Source organism: Pipistrellus kuhlii, unplaced genomic scaffold (genome assembly GCF_014108245.1).
Source record: "Pipistrellus kuhlii isolate mPipKuh1 unplaced genomic scaffold, mPipKuh1.p scaffold_m20_p_9, whole genome shotgun sequence".
Classification (NCBI taxonomy): Eukaryota; Metazoa; Chordata; class Mammalia; order Chiroptera; family Vespertilionidae; genus Pipistrellus; species Pipistrellus kuhlii.
The window spans coordinates 13,685,041-13,704,536 of NW_023425595.1; the positions used below are offsets into that span (position 1 = coordinate 13,685,041).

Below are 19,496 nucleotides of genomic sequence, written 5' to 3' on the forward strand. Positions count from 1 at the left end.
TCAGCTCTGGATAGTAGCCAAGACATGACTAGGAGGGAAGCCAGGAGCAAAGAGAGCCAGTGTCCAGGAGTTTTAAGAGTTTGCTGGCAGACTCAAACAGCATTGTATTAAGTTACAGAAAAGGCTCTTAAAATGTTCTGTTGCAGTGTAATTTCTTAATTAATTATTTAAGTTTAAATTATGTCAACGCTATTACAAATGAAAAGGCAAAACAGATTGTCCAGTTGTCTACTTTCAAGTCCAATTTCACAAAAACTTGAGAGTTTGTTTTGATTGTTCCTGTTTTGGTTTCATAGTATGCCTCCTTTTATAGAATGGTGATCACTTTTTTACTAGGACACATCAAATTCACTAAATGGATTTTAAATAAAGGAAGATTAATTTAATGTTCCTTTACAATTAAAAACTCATTAAGCCAAAACCATGAACTTTGTTAAGAGATAAACTACTGCCATATAAAGCTCCCTCTATTTTTTAAATAGAAATAGTTCAGATACCTATTTACAGCAGCCAAGTAACAATCAGAATACCCCATACCTTAAACTTTCTTGGACCTAATTATCTCAACAATATAAAAGATTTAGTACATAACAAAACAAATATACATCCTGGGGGGAAAATTAACAAGAGAATTAAAAATTAATTAACCAATCACTTAATTATCCAGAAGCTTGAAAGGAATAAACCAAATAACATAAAGCATTTATGCAATGCTTTAAATAAGAGTTAAGTTGTTGGATTACTCAAATAGGAAAGACAGCAAACACACAGTATAAAGGGCAAAGTCCCCACTGAGTACGGCACACACATCCAATATGGGATACATAGCACAAAAGCATGAGTAAGTTAACATTGAAAAGTTAAAAAAATATTTGTTGTTTAATTTTTGACCTTTTACATTACATGGTGTGTGGTGTGTGTGTGTGTGTGTGTGTGTGTGTGTATTCAACAACTGAAATTATAACATTTTATGAAAAATAATATGCACAGGAACACAATCATACTAAAGTATGCTTTGTCATATAATTAAAAAAATAAACTTGGATAAAAGGATAAATCTAGAGATTTTTAAACGACCTATTAGTTTTCCCATACTTACTAAGTTCTTCATCCTTTAGAAAGAGTCTATGACATAACAAAATTATTTTTACTGTTTGTAATTTTTAATAAACCTTTAACTTTTCCTGCTCAGAGCTATCACTTATTTCTGTGAATTAGATTTTTATTTTATTTAAAAATTTGATAGTGGGAAAAATAATGCTGTTCAAATACTTTGAGTTTAAGAAAGAATACACTTTTATAAAATAAAATTATACTACTACATATGTGTAATGTTAACAATATTAATCCCTTAAGAAAGGTATTAAATTAAACCTTTCCATATTTAATACCCAGCTTTATTCAAAGTCATACACAGTTAGTTTTAAAATATAGAGAAACTTTGGTAAGCTGACCTTCACGTAGGGAAATCACAAAACAAACACATTTTGATTCCATTTTCTAATGCTTAGAACATATCTACAAAGGAACTAATGGTAAATATACTTAACCTCAAGGGCAAAAAAAACTGCTGAGTAAGTTGACAAAGTTTGTTAGGATTAAGCTATGGAACCATATCGTTTTTGAGTCTCTTATCTGATCAAATACTTGGTATTGTAAATTTGGTATGAAAATGTTGGTTTTTAAAACAAGCATTTTTAAAAGAACATTTTCAGAAACATTATTTACATTTACAGTGGTCTCAAACACTATATGCTTTGCAGATTTATTTATATCAGTTTTCTTTGTAAGTTTTATTTTATAAAGCATTTGAACAATCTTACATTCTTAAAAAGCTTATAAAATTGGATGAACAAAATACTGCAATGAATAGGCTAAACAGAATAATGTATGATATTTTAAATTAATTTTAGACATTTTCAAAAACTATACATATTCTAGTTTCATATTATAGAAATTATTCATATAGAAATTTGTCTGTATTTTTGGCTTAAAAATGTTTCATGGTATACCTTCCTAAGTCAGAAATTTGTTGCTCACTACTTTACTCTTGAAATCTTTAAAATGCCACTCACAGATGTCCAAAAGCTCACACATACCCTGCCTGGAAAAAACAATCGCAGATATCCAAATATCAAACAGAGCATCCAGCTGATGTTCGTGATGCATTGGTAGGTTAAAGATAGTAAAGTTTAAAATCAGCTTAGAATAATCCCATATTGAGTATAAAATTATAGCCTGTCATCAGGAACAGGCTGACAGAGCCAGGTCCAGATGGGAAACTGGCTGGGTAAAAGCTGAGGCAGGTGGGAAAATGATGGGAACCTGACGGAAGACAGGACTACTCCCTCTGCTGGCAAGGCTCTCACCTGCTTAAATTTTTAACTAATGACGGGCTTTCCTTTAATTATTTAAGATATAACCAATAAATTATGTAAGTTGGCTGCTCTGTGTTTGCATGTTTTCAAACTCATGGTATTTTATTTTTCATCAGATCAACTCGTCAGAAATATAAGGATCCAGTGTTTCACCAGGAGATCCAATTATTTATCATGTAATTGAATTGCATCATAAAAATCAGCAAATGTAGCATTGCTTTTATAATATAAGGGCTTTAAATTAAAGACCAAATCATATTTTTCAATATATATACTTTCTTGAAGAAAAAAAAAATCTTGGGCTAAAGACTTCAGAATCTCTTTCTCTAGCTCTGCACAATGCCCCGTAATGAAATAATATAGAAATGAACCATATAAATCAACTATACAGGGAACAAGGAAACAGCATGTCACAGCAAAAGAGCAGAGATGTACAGCGCCAAACTTTTCTGATAATCTAATGATCTGAGTTTACAGATATTATGTACTAATATGTAAGAAATTAACAACTGATGTTTACACAAACATTTGTTAAATTTTACAGAAAAATTATTCAATATTTGATTTTCAATGTAAGTTAATAGCTTCAGCAAAAACATTTAGTAAAAATCTGTTCTAAGATTTTTGGACTACAACCAAAAGCTCCCAGAACAGGAGGGATCAGCTTTTTCACCCACTGTTCTCATCTGAATCCTGGCTTAAAAGCTATTCCAGCTCCCAGCTTTCCAGAAGGCTCCATCCCAGGAATCCCTGCCTGCCATTTGGTTTGCTGATTTTAATCTCTCAGGACTTTCTTACAGGGGCTCTACTATGCTGAACTGGCACTTGCTTCTAGAAGTGAGTTATTACTAAACCTGTAGGTCAATTGTGGCACTAACAACGCTTTGGAAGCTTTCAGCCACAGTGTACAATTTGCTAATCTAATTAAATATTAATTCTAAGTGTTACATTTTTGTAGCTATGAGCTTTTATTTTCCATCATCAGCCTAGAAGAGAAAGAGGTTACAAGGCTAATTTAATCTCTTCCCTGTCCTCCCAACATTAAAGATTAACTACACAGAGTGCGAAAACATTATTAAAGAAGCAGGGACTCTTTATATAGTAATAATAATGTAATTAATAGCAATGGGCTACAACATAACGTTAGGATATAATATATGACCTGATACTTAAACAACTTTTAATTATAATTAGTTACAAGCACGTTTTGTCTCAACACGAAGAAAAAAAGTTTCATTCTGTTTTGAAGAGAGCCATCTTTCTTTATGAGAAGGTACACATCCAAGTATATAAATAGAAAGAAATCTATGTTTTCTCATGGGTATTTTTCAGATAGCTTGTAACACCAAAGATTAAAAAGCTTAGTAATATCATCTGTAAAATAAATGCAAAATTAAATGAAGTTGCATTTCTTGTCTGCACATGAAAGGCGATGTAGTAGAGGACAGCCTGTAACGAAACGTTCAAGTCCCTCCTTGCTTTCTTCTCCTACCATGTTCTAGTGGACTGAACACAGAGGGCCCTCCCTGCTTCCGCTTCCAGAACAGTTGTGCCCATGCCTGGTCACTGGGCATTATAAAGACTATGCCGTCCAGCAGCCAAAGATTCCATATGCCCGAACAGATGACTCAATCTCCATACTGTGATGAGACATTTTCCTATTCCTATCGTTGATCCATTTGAAAATTTTGGCTCTCAATAATACTTTAACAACCTTAATCACTAAAAGGAACTATAGTGTGAACTGCAATGTGAACTATAACATCACAACATTATTTTTAGTGAAAGCAAAAAACATTAAAAAATCTTTTCTTTCTATGGTTTACTGAATATACTTTGCTTAGATTAAGTATAACAAAAGGTTTCTAAATGATAATTTTCTCTTTTAAAGATGTGCATTTATCACAATGACAATTTAAAATATTCTGCTCTTATTTATTATGCATATTTACACTAAGATAAAATGATACACATACTTTCACTAATGCTTTATATAGACAGAAACTTATACATAATTTGAAGTTTATTTATGTAAAAGTTTTAAACATTCTTGACAAAGGAAGTAAATTAGATATGCATGTATAATACAGATAAGCTAAGGTTAGATTTTAAAAATAAATCAGATAGTAGACACATGATATGTTGAGAAGAAACACTGCAGCTATAAAAACATAGATCCCAATCCTGCAGCAGCAGAATTGAAATTAAGTTCTATTATTAGTTATTGCAAAGAAAAACAGATTTTGTTTACAACTCATTAGACTCACATGAAGCTACTAAATTTTCAGAAACTGGAATTTGACAAATATGGAGGATAGTTAAAATGGTTTAATATGATTCAGTTCATTTTTTAACTTGCTTCTTTAAAAACTTTTAAAGTCAATTTCTTACAATCTATTTCAGAGTAGTTGAGAGAGCTAGAAAAATTAAAGGCAGATTCTCAGTTGAGAATATAATTTTTTTTTAAAGGAATTCATACAAAACTGACAGCCAGAATGTCTAATTTTATTAATTGGTAATAGTTATGATCAAGAGATTAACTCTATAATTTTCATTCTTAAACATTCTCATTACATTTAAAAAGACCATTTAAATAGATTAAGTTATATGACAGAAGAAGGGTTATACTTTTCTATAAATGCTACTCATATTGACAATTAAAAACATTTTCCAGAATGTTATAGTTATGAACTCACAACTATAGGTGAAGGACAATTCCTTCACCATGCAATTGTCCATAATTCTTGTTTAATAATAAAAGATTTCACATTGAGAGAAATTCACAAGGCACTGTAGTCCACATTTCATAATCCCATATTAGTGGTTGGTTCTAAATCAGTCATGACTTAGAGTTTAGCAGTAAAACTCTTGACTTAAAGTTTAGCTGCTAAAATACTCAGCATGAACACAAAAGTTTATGGATGTGAAAAGGTTTGTTCTGAATTTCTCTATGTTGAAAGATACTGTATCATTCACTTCAGTGGGTTCAAAACTATAATACAATTAATATTGTATATGATTAACTTGAAAATACTGTGTATAAATTAAAATAACACACTAAATAAAACCTTATTCAATTTTTAAGAAACATTGTAATAAGGCCTTTTTTCTTGCTTTATTTAGAAAAGAATTTTTTCTAGATATAAGTTAACATGCTGGAAACAGTTTTCTTCAATAAGATAGCTGGGGTGGGGAGGGGAGTTCTGCAGGACAAATTGTTGAAAAACATTGGTTACATAATAAAAACTTAATAAGGCTATTTTAACTGACCAAGTGCCAATGATGACCAATAAAGATATGTTACAGCCCAGCTTAAAATCTGAAATGTTATGACTAAAGGAAACTTTAAATAGTTTACAAACTAACATTCTGTAACCAAATACATAATACTTAAAACTGTCCCTGTTTTTACTATAATTTTAAGAGCTTCAATATTCCCTGACATTTTCAGATAAGACTGCTTTTAATGAATAAAAATACAAATCAAGAACAGCCTGTCACAGATTCTGTAAACAATATGCATAAACTAGAAAAAATGTATTTTCTGATCACCTTGCTAATGAAATAATAATAAGGTATAAAATTCATTTTTTTTTACCCACAAAGAATAAATGTTATCAGTCACCATTTTTTCCCCAAGCACACAACTGTCACTGGGAATTAAAAATAAAATTAATTTAGAAGACACAAAATGTTTGTATAGCTTGAAGGTGGACTACAAATTCATTAACAGTAAGCTAGTTCTTATCTTTAAGACCAAAAAATAAATAAATCACAGTTTTATATCTTGCTAGATATGGATATCAAACAGTATCCTACTGGAATTGTTTCAAAGATAACGATTTATAAAAAAAAAACAACCAAAAACCCTCATTAAAAACTTTCAAACTGTCTGACTTATTTCACTTAGCATATAATACCCTATGTCACTTCATAAGTTATATAAATGTCTAATCACTATGTTGTACACCTGAAACTAATATAATATTGTATGTCAACTACAATCGAATTTTTTTTAATTGCAAAGGGTACACAAACATTTGTTTCTAAAAGCAAATGGGGGGAAAGCAACAGAATGTCCAATGTAGCTGAAATATCACAACCTTTAAAATAGGAATTATACTTAAGTTCTAAAAAGTTGAAATAATATTCTCATACATAAGATAATATGTAGTAAGAGCTTTAAGGCAGGTTTGTAGTTATTTTTCTTAGAAGTAAACTTTCCTTCCACCCTTCTCCCCCCAACCCACAACCTTCACTTGACAACAGTTTTGAACAGTTGAGTTGTGAGAATGTGAGCAGCTGCTGTTATTATAACTAAAGGTCTGTCTACTGCTTGAGTCTGAGAGACCACATGTTCGGCTGTCCTCTCATCTTGCCATCCTCACCAATTAACTATTAACATGGAGGGCTGTACACATGCTCTGGGGGGCTCTTTAACAGGCTTCTTGGCGAGTGGAACAACTGCACAGCAGGGATCTGGGAACGGAGTGATGCTGGAATATAGGGGAGCCTTCCATAGTTCTGCTCCTTCAAATGACACTTAAATCCACAGTTCAGCGTGTAACAAAGTCTGTGCTTAACTTGGCCATTTTCACATACATTTTTAATGCAACATCTCTGGGCAGATACTAAAACTGTATTCTAGAAAGAGACAGTATGAGCTATACTACTACTACACAGGGAAAATTGTTTAGGGCTATATATATTTAAAGTCATATTTGAAGACTAATTTTAGGGTTTTCTTAACAGATACTTAGAATTTATTTTTATACATTTGTTTCAACATATGCTTGTTACTTTTTCCTGTGCTGTTATGAATATAATCTTTAACCCAAAAGAAGTAAAAAAAAAATTCAAGTTCAAAGTTGTGAGGCTGAACACAATATAAATTTAAAAGTAATTCTTTTTCATCCTACTTGCAAAAGTCTTATTAATATCAATAAGTTAAAGTCAGTTTTGACTCTCATTATTTTCCTTATTTTAACTTTTTGTCCTCTTTGTAATTTCCTTAACTATGTGTTCCTTTCCTACAATAAAATTAAACATGGGAAGCATGCCAAAAGTACAATAAAGGGTAACTAATCATTACTGTACAAGCCTGACAGAATGCTAATAACTAAAGAGCATTGATTGGCTGTTTTACCAGTCTAAGAGATATAACTATTATATATAACTTTAAAGCTGGTGTTACTCTGTGTAACATATTCAAATAAAAGTATCACAATTCTATTTTGTATAGGTTTTTAATTATAAGACAAAATTTCCAAGGATATCAAATTGCATTTCTATTTTCTGACAGAAACCACCTTACTATCAAATTCTAAGCTCAAGTGTGCAAATACCTATACTATATATACTAATCTTTTGCTCCATCCATGCCATCTTTTACAGTGTTGAAAAAGCTCCACAGGATTGAGACTGCTTGTCTTGTTCATACTATAACCCTACAGGTGCCTAGAACAGTGCCTGCAATAAATTATTTGATGAATGAATAAGTTAATTCCCTTAGTCAATTAATCACCATTTAAACCTGACTTGGAGTTTGCAGGGATGGCACTGGTTACAGTGGAGATAAAGTTGATGTATGATTTTAAAAGTAGTGTAGACATACTGCTTCTGAGTCTCTTTAACCTAAATGTTGTGATTTTCCTTACCAGTATTTCAGAGTTCATGTTATCCCCTATTTATATCATAACTGGTCTAAGAAAACTATTAAATTTTATATATTTTTCTAAATATCCTAAATAATAAAAGGCTAATATGCAAATAGACTGAACAGCAGAACAACCGAACAATCTATCACTATGATGTGCATGACCCTTGGTGGTCAGCACACATCATTGTGATGGGTTGTTCGGCTGTTCTGCTGTTCAGTCTATTTGCTGAACATGGTGGGAGTGGGCAGCAGGTGGCAGAGCATGGAACATGGCATGCATCTCCATGGTGGGTTGATGGAGCAGGTGAGCAGAGGTACCAGGCCAACATGGGGCACTGGTCGCTGTCATCGGGGCGAGCCTCTGGCGGTTACTGAAAATTCTTTGCTCTCACGTGCCACGGTCCCACCTGCTACTTGCACCCACTGCTGGCGCCAGTCCCACTCACACCTACAGCTGGCACTGGAGCTGCCACTCACACCCGCTGCCTGCACCCAGCACTGTTCCCGATCCCTCAGCGCTGTTAGCAGGTGTGAGTGGGGCTGGTACTGTCAGAGCATGGGAATGATGGCGGCGGGAGCAGGGTTGCTGGCAGACAGGGGACCAGGGGCCTCAGTGGGAGGGTCCGAGTTGGGGTGCAGAGGATGAGCTGAGACCCATTCATGTGCTCAGTGCAGCCTTGCAGCCCACAGTTCCTTTCAAGGTGCACAGATTCAAGCATTGGGTCCCTAGTCTTATCTAATAAAAGAGTAATATGCAAATTAACTGTCACTCCATCACAAAGATGGCAGCACCCGCAGCCACAAGATGGCGGTACCCAGGCTTCTCAACCCTGCCGGAGTTCCCCAATCCTGGGGGGCAGCCACTGAGAGCCAGCTGCGTAAGTGGCCTGGCGGAATGCTTGCTTCATCGTCACAGTGACAAGGCAAGCATTCTGTGCCCGGCCATGGATGAGCCTCTGGGCAGCAGGCATGGAGGGGGCAGGCCCTGCAGAGAGCTATTGGCGCACGTATTCATGAGCAGGGCTACTAGTTTGGATAAAAATCAAATATATGGTTAGGTGTCATATTGAAAGAGTAAAGAAATTATTATTATTTTTTTTATAGCTCAATTGATGTTAGGGTCAGAATACTACTATATTATAATAGGAAAAATTGTCTAGGGAAGTGGCAGTCATCAAAGACTGACCCTATGTTTTTCTATTTTCATTTCAAAGTATTTTCAAAATACTGGTATTTTCAAAAGCAAAAGTTTAAACTATATCTCTTGTAGTTATACAAGAATTTAAACATCTATAAATTTCCAAAATTTAAATACTGATATGCAGACATGCAGTCCACCTTATCATCTCAATCTTTCAATCAGTGATGAGATAGGATGACTTGAGGCCATCTATAATAATAAAAGTGTAATATACTAATTAGATCAGAAAGCCGAATGACCTTCTGGATGTCCTTTCAGACAACCTTTCGGATGAAGCCGGGGTTGTGAGGGCCATGGCAAATTGCCATGGCTGTGAGGGTGGAGGCAAGCTGTCATGGCTGCAAGTGCCGAGCCCCTTGCACGGATTTTGTGCACCGGATCTGTAGTTTGATCATATTACTGCTGGTCCCTTACATTGGGGCTAAAGGAAGCACATCACAAACATTCACAATGAGTTTGGGGTCTCTTCTCTAAGTAATATAGATGATCACCCCTACAATGGCTTTTGAAAAATGTTTCTTTCTTTTCCCTTGCTTTGCATAGGTCCCTTTGGAATACATAAAAAACTACCGGTACACATATTTATTTCATATGTTTTTCTTTTCTTGCAATTGTAAGGAAATAAACTTCCATCTTTTTTTCCCCTCCCTTGTCTAGAATGTACCTCTTTGTTTAATCTTTCACATTGTACTAATTTGTTAAAGATCTTACAATGATAGTTTTTTTCTTCTTTAAAAATCCTGAATAAACCCTAGCCTATTTGGCTCCATGGACAGAGTATCTGTCTGCAGACTGAAGGGTCCAGGTTTGATTCCATTCAAGGGCACTTACATCAGTTTCAGGCTCCTCCTCTGCCCAGGCCCTCCTCAGAGCTCTAGCAGGAGGTAACTAATCGACGTGTTTCTCTCACATCTATATTTCTGTCTTTCCCTCTCTCTTCCACTCTTTCTAAAAATCAATTGAAAAATATCATCGGGTGAGTATTAAAACTAAACAAAACTGAATAATAGCAGTGTTACCCTAGAACATACTTTTCCTAATGGAAAGTTTCTGCTATCACAAGTAATTAATAATTCAAGACACATAGGATGTAGTGTGACAGAGAAGAAAGTGTTAAGCAGATCTGAATTGGATACTAGCTTTAAAATGTAATAGAGGTGTGGCTTTGGAGAATCACTTCAGTTTAATCTTCTTTGCAATTGGCATTGCACCTATCTTGCAGAGATTTTGTGATGCTTAGGGAAGCCATATAACTTAACAGTGAAGAGGGTAGAGTTTGGAGTCAGAGATTCTAACACATGAGTTAGGACATGACTGGCTTGCCACTTATTAACTGTGTTACCTTGTAAAAAAAAAAGAGGTTAAGGGCAGATGAAGATTCAAGTACATAATACTTGTATAGTTCTTGACATGTAGTATGTACCTGATAAATATTTGTAGCAACTGCATAGTTGTAGTAGTGCCATAAGTTGCACTATTTTCACCAGTATCTGACAGATCTGTTCCAGGGTCATTCATCATCATAATCAAGAAGCTCATTATATCTGACCAAACTATTATTAAACCATTAACTTTATCATGACTTAACATCATTAATAATTCAAACAATGTAAGTATGTGTACAATGTCTAACATGATTAGAGAAAGGAGTTTCCCTATAATATTTGTGTGATTTTAAACTCATAATAGTAAGTTATGTTCAAGCACAGCTGCTTCATAATAGCATCAATCTCAAAATAACTCAAATGTCCTTCAATAAGTGAAAAGATAAAGAATTGGTAGCATATTCTTACAATAGAAAAATAATGATAAAAATAACCTTACAACACATACAACATTGTGGATGGTGATGATAATAACCAATGTGATTGTCTGATATTATATAATAAAATGTGTAACTATTTGGAAGATCTGTATAACTCGGTGAAATACTTTTCAAATGACTAAGGAATGATATTTCAATATCTTGAGATGCTATCATTATTGTTATTTTTGCTATTTCCTAGAGAAATAAAGCAAAACTTAAAAACTTCTGTTATAAAACTAAGTCATTTTGAATTAAAGTGTTTTAGTATGTGCATTAGAAAAAAAATAACATAAAATTTAGCATCTTATCCATTTTTAAGTATGCTGTTCATTGGTATTATGTTCATAATGTTCTGCCATCACCACCATCTTCATCTTGTAAAACTGAAACTCTATATCTTTTATTTATTAAAAAATATTTATTTTTTATTTTTTTTATTTTAGAGAGGAAGAGAGGGAGACAGAGATGGAAACATCAAAGATGAGAGAGAATCACTGATAGATTCCCTCCTGCACGCCTCCCACTGGGGATGTAACCTAGGCATGTACCCTGACCAGCAATCGAACTGGAACTTCGGTTCATAGGTCGATGCTCAACCACTGAACCACAATGGCCAAGCAAAAACTCTGTATCCTTTAAGTCAGTGTTTCCCAAACCTTTGACATATGTATACCCCTTCTATAATTTTCGTAACGCTGAGTACCCCTCGTACTCATGAGAACACAGAATTAGGCGCAGCTAAGCATGGTGCAGTGCATATCCCCACCAAACTCCGGTGCAATGTGTACCCCGACCAAACTCTTCCCGTACCCCTGTGGGTACGCGTACCACACTTTGGGAAACACTGCTTTAAGTAATAAGATCCCACTCCCACATCCCCATAGTCCAACCACCATATTACTTTCTGTTTATGATTTTGACTATTTTAACTACCTCATATTAATGGAACCACAGTATCTTCTTGTGACAGACTAATTTTATTTAAAATAAATGTCCTCAAGATTCATCCATGTTGTAGCATCTGTCAGAATTTCCTTCCCTTTTAAGGGTGAATAATATTTCATTGAAATATAAGATACATTTTGCTCATGTGTTGATGAATACTTAATTTGCTTCCACATTTTATTTAATGCTGCTATTCAAATAGGTCTACAAATATTTCTTCAAGACCTATGTTGAGATCAGTTTATGATTAATTAAAAAAAATCAAAATCAACCTCACATCACAATTGTCCAGCAAGTTCACATGAAAGCAAAGAAAAAAAATTACGGAAGGACATGTGGAAATAATTTATCAGACTCCTAAAGCAATTACATTTTACTCTTTACCATGCACCACTAATTAGGGGAAAGTGGTTTTGAAAAGTTCATACCTGGATGAAATGTGTTGGCACGGTAATGATGCAGGCTGAGAGAGAGGTGCGCAGAAGGCCACGGAGAACGTAGAGGAATTTTGTAAGACTATGACTGTTGTCACAGTTTTCTGAACAGCAGACGTCATCTCCCCACAAAGGTGAACCAAGACTCTGGATTCCTATTCGTAAAATGTTTTTCTGTTTTTTCTAAAGAAAAGTGGAGGGGAGGTAAACACATTAAGTTTTGTTAACTAATAGGATACCTCAAGCTTTACAGGTAAGCTATTAATAGTATATAATATTATGCTTCTTAGAGTCTATTTCTATATGCTGCCTCCAACTAGTTTAGTTGAAAATGGAATAATAAAAAACATAACATGAAAACTTTAGAAAACAGGATTTATTTCAGTATCAAAATATTATTTTGATTCAGGAATAATATTTTTTAAGTAGTGACTGATAGATGCACTGTTGTGACTTCCCGAACTCACCTAAAGTTTCTGAGACAGATGTATAGACTTGTGAATTTAGCAAATGATACAATCCATAACTTAACAATATGGAAATTCTTTAACTATATTTTCATTCCAATAAAGTTAGAAATATATTTTTAAATGACTTATTGGTATATTTTTATTTAGTTAAAATTTTCTTATAGTTTAAATTCTTAATATTCACCATAGAAATGTCTACCTCAACTCATCTTTATGAAAGTCAATAGTTACAGAATCTCTGGTTCAGAAAGTGAATACAGCAACTGTTGTCTATCAACATTTATGAAATAAAATATTGTTTATTGAAAATGGTGTTGTTTCACATTGAAATAAACAACCAAGAAAACAAACCTTTCATTCCATTCCAATAACAGCTTTCTTATTAATGGTTGTCTGAATAGATGTGTGTGTGTACATTTACATGTAAGTATCTATCTTTTTGCTATTTCATTTGATTTTAAAAAAATGTCTTGCTCTTAGAAGATGTGTCATCATCCTACAAGAGCAGCAGCTCTGCACACTGTACCGTAGGAACTGTTATGACATGCCTGTTTCCATAGTTACCACAGCAAGTGGAGAGAGGTGTCTGTCAGAGACCAATTTACCTCTTCAGACAGGCACTGCCACCAAAGAGAAGACATGGTGCCCATAAATCTTAACTAGGACCAAACATGGAGCAATAATGAGCATAACAAAATTGTAGTAAATACCAAGGACCACCACAAAAATTGTAACATACATGGAAAGCCATCTATAAATGAATGTGCTTCACCACACACACACACACACACACACACACACACACACTATTTTCAACCTGCTATTAAACTGGTGATTAAGACAAATTTTAAAAATTATTTCTTTTGCCTTGGACAGTGTTAAATATAGTAGTCAGGTCAATAATAATATTTTTTAAATCCATGAGTTAAGAGCAAATGTAGTTCTTAATGCCACAAGTCAGACTCTTGGCTTCTTTGTCTTCTTTAATAAAAATAATGGCTCTTGGGAAATAATTCTGCTAAAATAATATAAATGAAATGCAAATCTTTTAGCAGCTATAGCAATTAAAATCACTGAGGAAGAATTCAGAGTGGCACGGTGTGTAGAAATAAAATTTCCCTTATTTTGTTTAAGTTAAACTAACTGGAACATCTTTAATATTGGTAATTCAGATAAATTTTTTTAAAAAGAGAGCTACAGAAAAATAGTTATAAAATACTTTAATACAGCAAGTAATACAGCCTTTTATTCACTGATACAACCCGAAGCATTCTATAGTAAACACAAAATCATAAAATAATGAACTCTTACTGATAAGGTAATTCAAAATTAAGGCCTGATTGACAAAAATATAAAAATTTAGATGGGAAAGTACAAGTCTTGTAGATTTAAGAATAATTTTCAAGTATGTGGCTACCTATTAATCCCAGGTGTTATAAAGACATATTTTACAATAATTCATGTTGACAGTGAATGTGTACATCTTATGTGCATTCACTGAGAAAACAGCTAAGACTCTGAATACACTTCACCAGTCATACTAAGGCTGCTGTGCTTTGCCTATTTACATCTTCTGTGCTTGGAAACAGCTTGTTTACTGTTGATTATTCTGGGTGTAGCTCTAGAAAGCTTGAAAACAACATTATATCCATGATTATAAAAGGGTTTGAAGGTACTCATACCTGGGGATTGGATCCATCAAATCCTTCCTCGTAAATGGTTTTCTGAATAAACTGAAGCAGCTTTAAGTAGCCAGGGGTCAAAGAACTGTTGGTAAGAAGTGGTTTAAATACATAAGTGGGTTTTATTACACAGGAAATAAAAAATGTAAGCTAAAACAGTAAGTACATAATGAAAATATATACATTCATGAGATTTTTTAAAATATAATTTAAAAATGAGCCAAAATAGTATAAATATTATAAGAAATATAGTCAATACATCCAAGGAACAAGATACAATGCCTTATATTAACTAGCTCAGTGTTCTTGACATCCTGGGAAGATAAAAATCTGTGGAGACTAAAATGACTTAATTATGTCAGGCTTAGTTACCTCGAAGAAAATTAATGATTTAATGAAGCAGCCTAAAAAATGAAGCCACTATAGCTTTTCAGGAGTAATCATAGATAATTAACACATAGTTAATGAACTGCTATGCCAAGTATTCCTGAATCAATGTGCTGATCACCTAAGCTTATCTTCCATCAAAGTTTTAATTTTCTTAGAACAAACTGCAAAATAATATTATTTCAAAACCTGAATTAAGACAAGTAAATATAAACTCCATCTCATTTGTAAAAAAGACAAAATAAATGTATACATATAAGATGACCGAAACAAAATTATTTTCCACATGAATATTAGCCCTAATGTCACTATTTTAAAATACTTTACAAATGCTATAAAACATTTCAAAGAAAATTTAATAAGAACGAAGAAAATCTACTTTAACATTAACTGAACGGACAACCTGTGTGCTATGGGTGAACATTAAATGTCATGATAACGAGTCCTAGAGCACAGCTAGTTCCTAAACATAGAAGTGCCTAATGTTGTAGAAGCTATGGGTGACCTTAAAATATAAAAGTATCTGCTTTACTGTGATCCTAAATGAAGCGATCACAAAGGCAGAGGAAATGCCCTAAAAAAAGGATGAAACATAATTTGAAGCAACATGCAACATTAAAGAATATAAGTTAGTAAATATAGCAGAATGCATAGTGTGCCAAATCAATGGCCAGTGGCCCAGCAAAAATATATGCACATCTTTGGAAACACTGTATTGAATATTCACATCTACCCTAAAGTACCTACCTAACAAAAACAAAAAAGAAAACCAAGAGAAAATAACCCTATTCTTTGCAAAACAACTATGACTCCAACTGAAGGATGTGGTGATATAATTATTTCTCATAGCGCTATTTCTCCATTTGCAGTGAAAATACAACAAATTACATGAACACATTTTTCTACTTCCATGAGTGAGAAAATGTGTCTATAAAAATGATATTCCATAGGGCAATGATGTGATTATTTCATATCTTATATATTTGTCCTGGCTAGCTCTACTTTCTGAACACAGCAGATTTAATTCTTATCTGGGTCAATTAGCTTTGCACAGGGGGTAAAATCTGCTCCAAGGCCCCAGATTATGAAATGAATTCCAGCCAACCATTTGATGACTGTCACTATGGGTTAAAGGAGTATGGATCAAGAATATACCCAGTGCATCCTAACCTACCAATTATAAATCTACCGAAGAAAATTATTACTTCATATATGTGAAAACTTTTTAAAGCATTTCCTCTTTGCCCAAAATTGTTCATTAATAAAATCTGCTTAAGCACTTGGTAGTAAATTTGCTACCTGAAGGTACATTATCAATACCACATACATAAATTATTTCTTAGTTTATTTAGTTGCCATCACTTATCCAGACATGATATGTTATTTATTTTACATTCTTACAGTCTGTTAAGATAGCTATTGGTAGATCTAAGAATCTCTTCAAAAGTAAAGGGGTTTCTTTTGATATAAGAACAAAAATGGACATAAAATCAATATATCATAACCTTTTCCCTTATTTAACACAGATATAAATAATCATATCAACAATACTTAGAACTTGATAAGTAAAACAAATTTCTCCAAGCTCCTTAAATTTCTAGGAAAATAAATACTGGTAACAAAATAAAATTGGGAAAATCAATACATTTAGGTATACTAATTGAGGATATTCATTCTTGCATACATAAAATTATAGCATTTAAAACTGAACCACTTTATATGGGATTGACATAAAACACTAAGTATTGTTAATCTCTATGAGATACATTTCTGCGTCAGAAATATTTATAATATATATTTTTTGGCTGAAAATAATTATCTTCTATTGTCATCTAAGTTTATTTTTTATTAAATGCATTAATTTTGGGAACGTTGCCTTTTTGTTGTGGTTGTTCAACAGTCTAATAACTTATAAAGAAGGAACTAGCAAGAAGGAACCCCAATTATAAATATAAATCTGGCTTCCTTATGTTTCCAAACCCTCAACAAAGATTAGACTATCAAAATATTTATGATACACTCCAAAGCCACTACATTTCAAATTATGTATGCTACTTTATATGGTTCATAATTTTCAACAAGTTTTATAGTGAATGGTCTATCTTAAGATATCACAATATCTTTACAACTATAAGAGTACAATGAATATGAAAATTATTAGAAATTTAATTTTTATTTTTTCATATCAAACATTCAAATTTTTTCTAGTTAAAAAATTACATGTACATTATTCATATATCTGCTGATACTACCATGTCATGTTGTCTGACAGGAATTTATTTCTCTATATTAATATACAAACATGGAAAGTAGAACACTATGATACAAATGTAAATTTACATACTGCTGACCAAGTTCAACAGTTTTAAAAAGTAGATAAAAAAAATTGTGTGCCTATCCATATCAGCAAGAAGTTTAAGGGACATTCTATATCAGAGATCTTTAATTTATATCAACTAATAGCATTGGTTTTCTTGTAAAAAGTAAGTTTGTTACCCTAATAAAGAAGGAATATGCTAATTGATCCTCACACCATTGCAAAGATGATGGCACCCACAGCCAATCAGAAGATAATATGCGAATTGACTGCCCCGCCCTCAAATTTGTCAGTGCTTGTAACCAATGAGGGAATATGCTAATTGACTGACATGCCCTCAAAGATGGCAGCGCCCATAACCACAAGTGGTAACGCCCAATCCCCTCAGCCTCCCAGCCACCCAGGGCCAGCCTGAGGCACAGGCAAGCCTTGAATGGCGGCTGTCCAGCCGCCCAGGGCTGCCTAAGGCTCAGGTAATCAGGGCAGGCCCAAGCTTGTGCTGCCAGCAGTAGCAGCAGCAGAGGTGTGATGGGGCATCATCTTCCCTGATCTCCAGGTCACCTCCCACCCCTGAGAACTCCCAGACTGTGAGAGGGGGCAAGCCAGGCTGAGGAACCCCTCTCCAGTGCATAAATTTTCATGCACTGGGCCTCTAGTTAAGAGATAATATCTGCTGTAAGAAAATAAATTAGCTATAGTATATCTAGAAAAGAAATCAAGTAGATAATTACATTTGTTTCTCAAACAATAAAGAAAGGAATGCTTACAAGTCTTAATGTGATCAAAGAATAAATGTTATTAATATTAATAATAGGAAGTTATTAACCTTAATAATAGGAAGAAAGCAAAGGGAAGGCCAGGTATTATAAGCATGGTTATCTGGGCAGCTTCACCAGGAAGCTGCACCTTTACACTCCCCAGGAAACCATGGGTCCATTCCTTGCAAATCACTGGGGGAAGAGGCCCAATGAAGAGGAAAAGAAGTACATGTGCAGTGAAGTTGGAATGATGTAGGGAAGGTACTTGCTTGTCAACCTAGCCAGGGGAACAAATATTATTGGTGAGGAGGGTGAAATATAGACAAAGATAAAATTATGCATATATAAAATTAACTGAGTGAAATGTTTATTCAGCTTAACAAGCTCAGTTTGTTTCTAATAAGACCACTTGGATTTAATTTTAATGTTATCAGCTGATAAAATGTCTGGTACATAATAAATACCTAAACTGTTTGCATCACTGTCACAACACCTGATCATTAGAATAACCTTGAGAAGTTAGTACAATCATTAGCTCCATTTTATGGCTGAGAAAATAAGACCCATTAGAAGCTAAGTGATTTGCCCAAGGCTGTAAAACAATTAAGTGACTCTTAAGACTCAAGTTTTCTAAAACTTGAAGCTATTTGCACTTTGGCTAAACTAGGATAAAGCCTCAGAGTGAGATCCAGATTCAATGAAAAGTCTGTGGGTTCAAATAAACATGTGGCTGAGATGAGGTTTGAACACGGCTCCATTAAACATAATCAAATAAAATAATAAGGTGTGTGGATTTAGGATTATAGTCCTCTTAGTTGTATAGACATTCACTCATATTAACTTGGTAATATTAAAAAGTGTAGATTTACAAATGTATAAACTAAATACCAGAATAGCCCAATGGGTTCTAGTATGATCTCTAGCAACAACTCTAGCTAAATCTGTTATATGTGGCAAAGTCTTTAATTTTTTAGTCTGGGCTTCAAATTTTTCTTATCTGTTAATTTAAGGAGTTGCATTAGATAATCTCTGCTGTCCATTTTGACTTAAAATTATATAGACCAAAAGTGACATTTTTCTTTTTTAGAAATAATTTTTCTCATTAAAATTAGAACTTCTGTTGCATCTAAATAATGATTTAACTGCTTGATAGAAACAATTAATGAAGAAAAACTATTATACCTACCAATTAAGATTAATTTAAAGTGAAGATGAAGCATTTTTGAAATTATTATCCAAATCACTGAGAAAGAATGATTTGTATTAACAAAAATCTATTTACACATATATTTCAGGTATTCACCTATGACAAATGTCATAGGCACAATATCAAATGTCTTGACTGTATAAAATAACTACAATTATATTAGCATATACTGTGCATGTGACTATAAAGACTGTGAAGTCTATTCACAAGTAATTTTCAAGTTAAAAATCCCATTACTATCACCCTGAAGG

The 19,496-nt window shown here is 33.5% G+C and overlaps 1 protein-coding gene across 1 annotated transcript in view; it reads right to left on the reverse strand.

Annotated features, from left to right (window-relative positions):
• The window catches only part of ELP4 (elongator acetyltransferase complex subunit 4), a 158,310-nt gene that overhangs the window by 103,504 nt on the left and 35,310 nt on the right, over positions 1 to 19,496 (reverse strand). Inside the window, exons 6-7 of the mRNA XM_036428580.2 lie at positions 14,577 to 14,661; positions 12,419 to 12,607 (exon numbers count right to left, since the gene is read on the reverse strand). Of these exons, the coding sequence (XP_036284473.1) occupies positions 12,419 to 12,607; positions 14,577 to 14,661 (274 nt within the window). The remainder of the gene's footprint in view (positions 1 to 12,418; positions 12,608 to 14,576; positions 14,662 to 19,496) is intronic.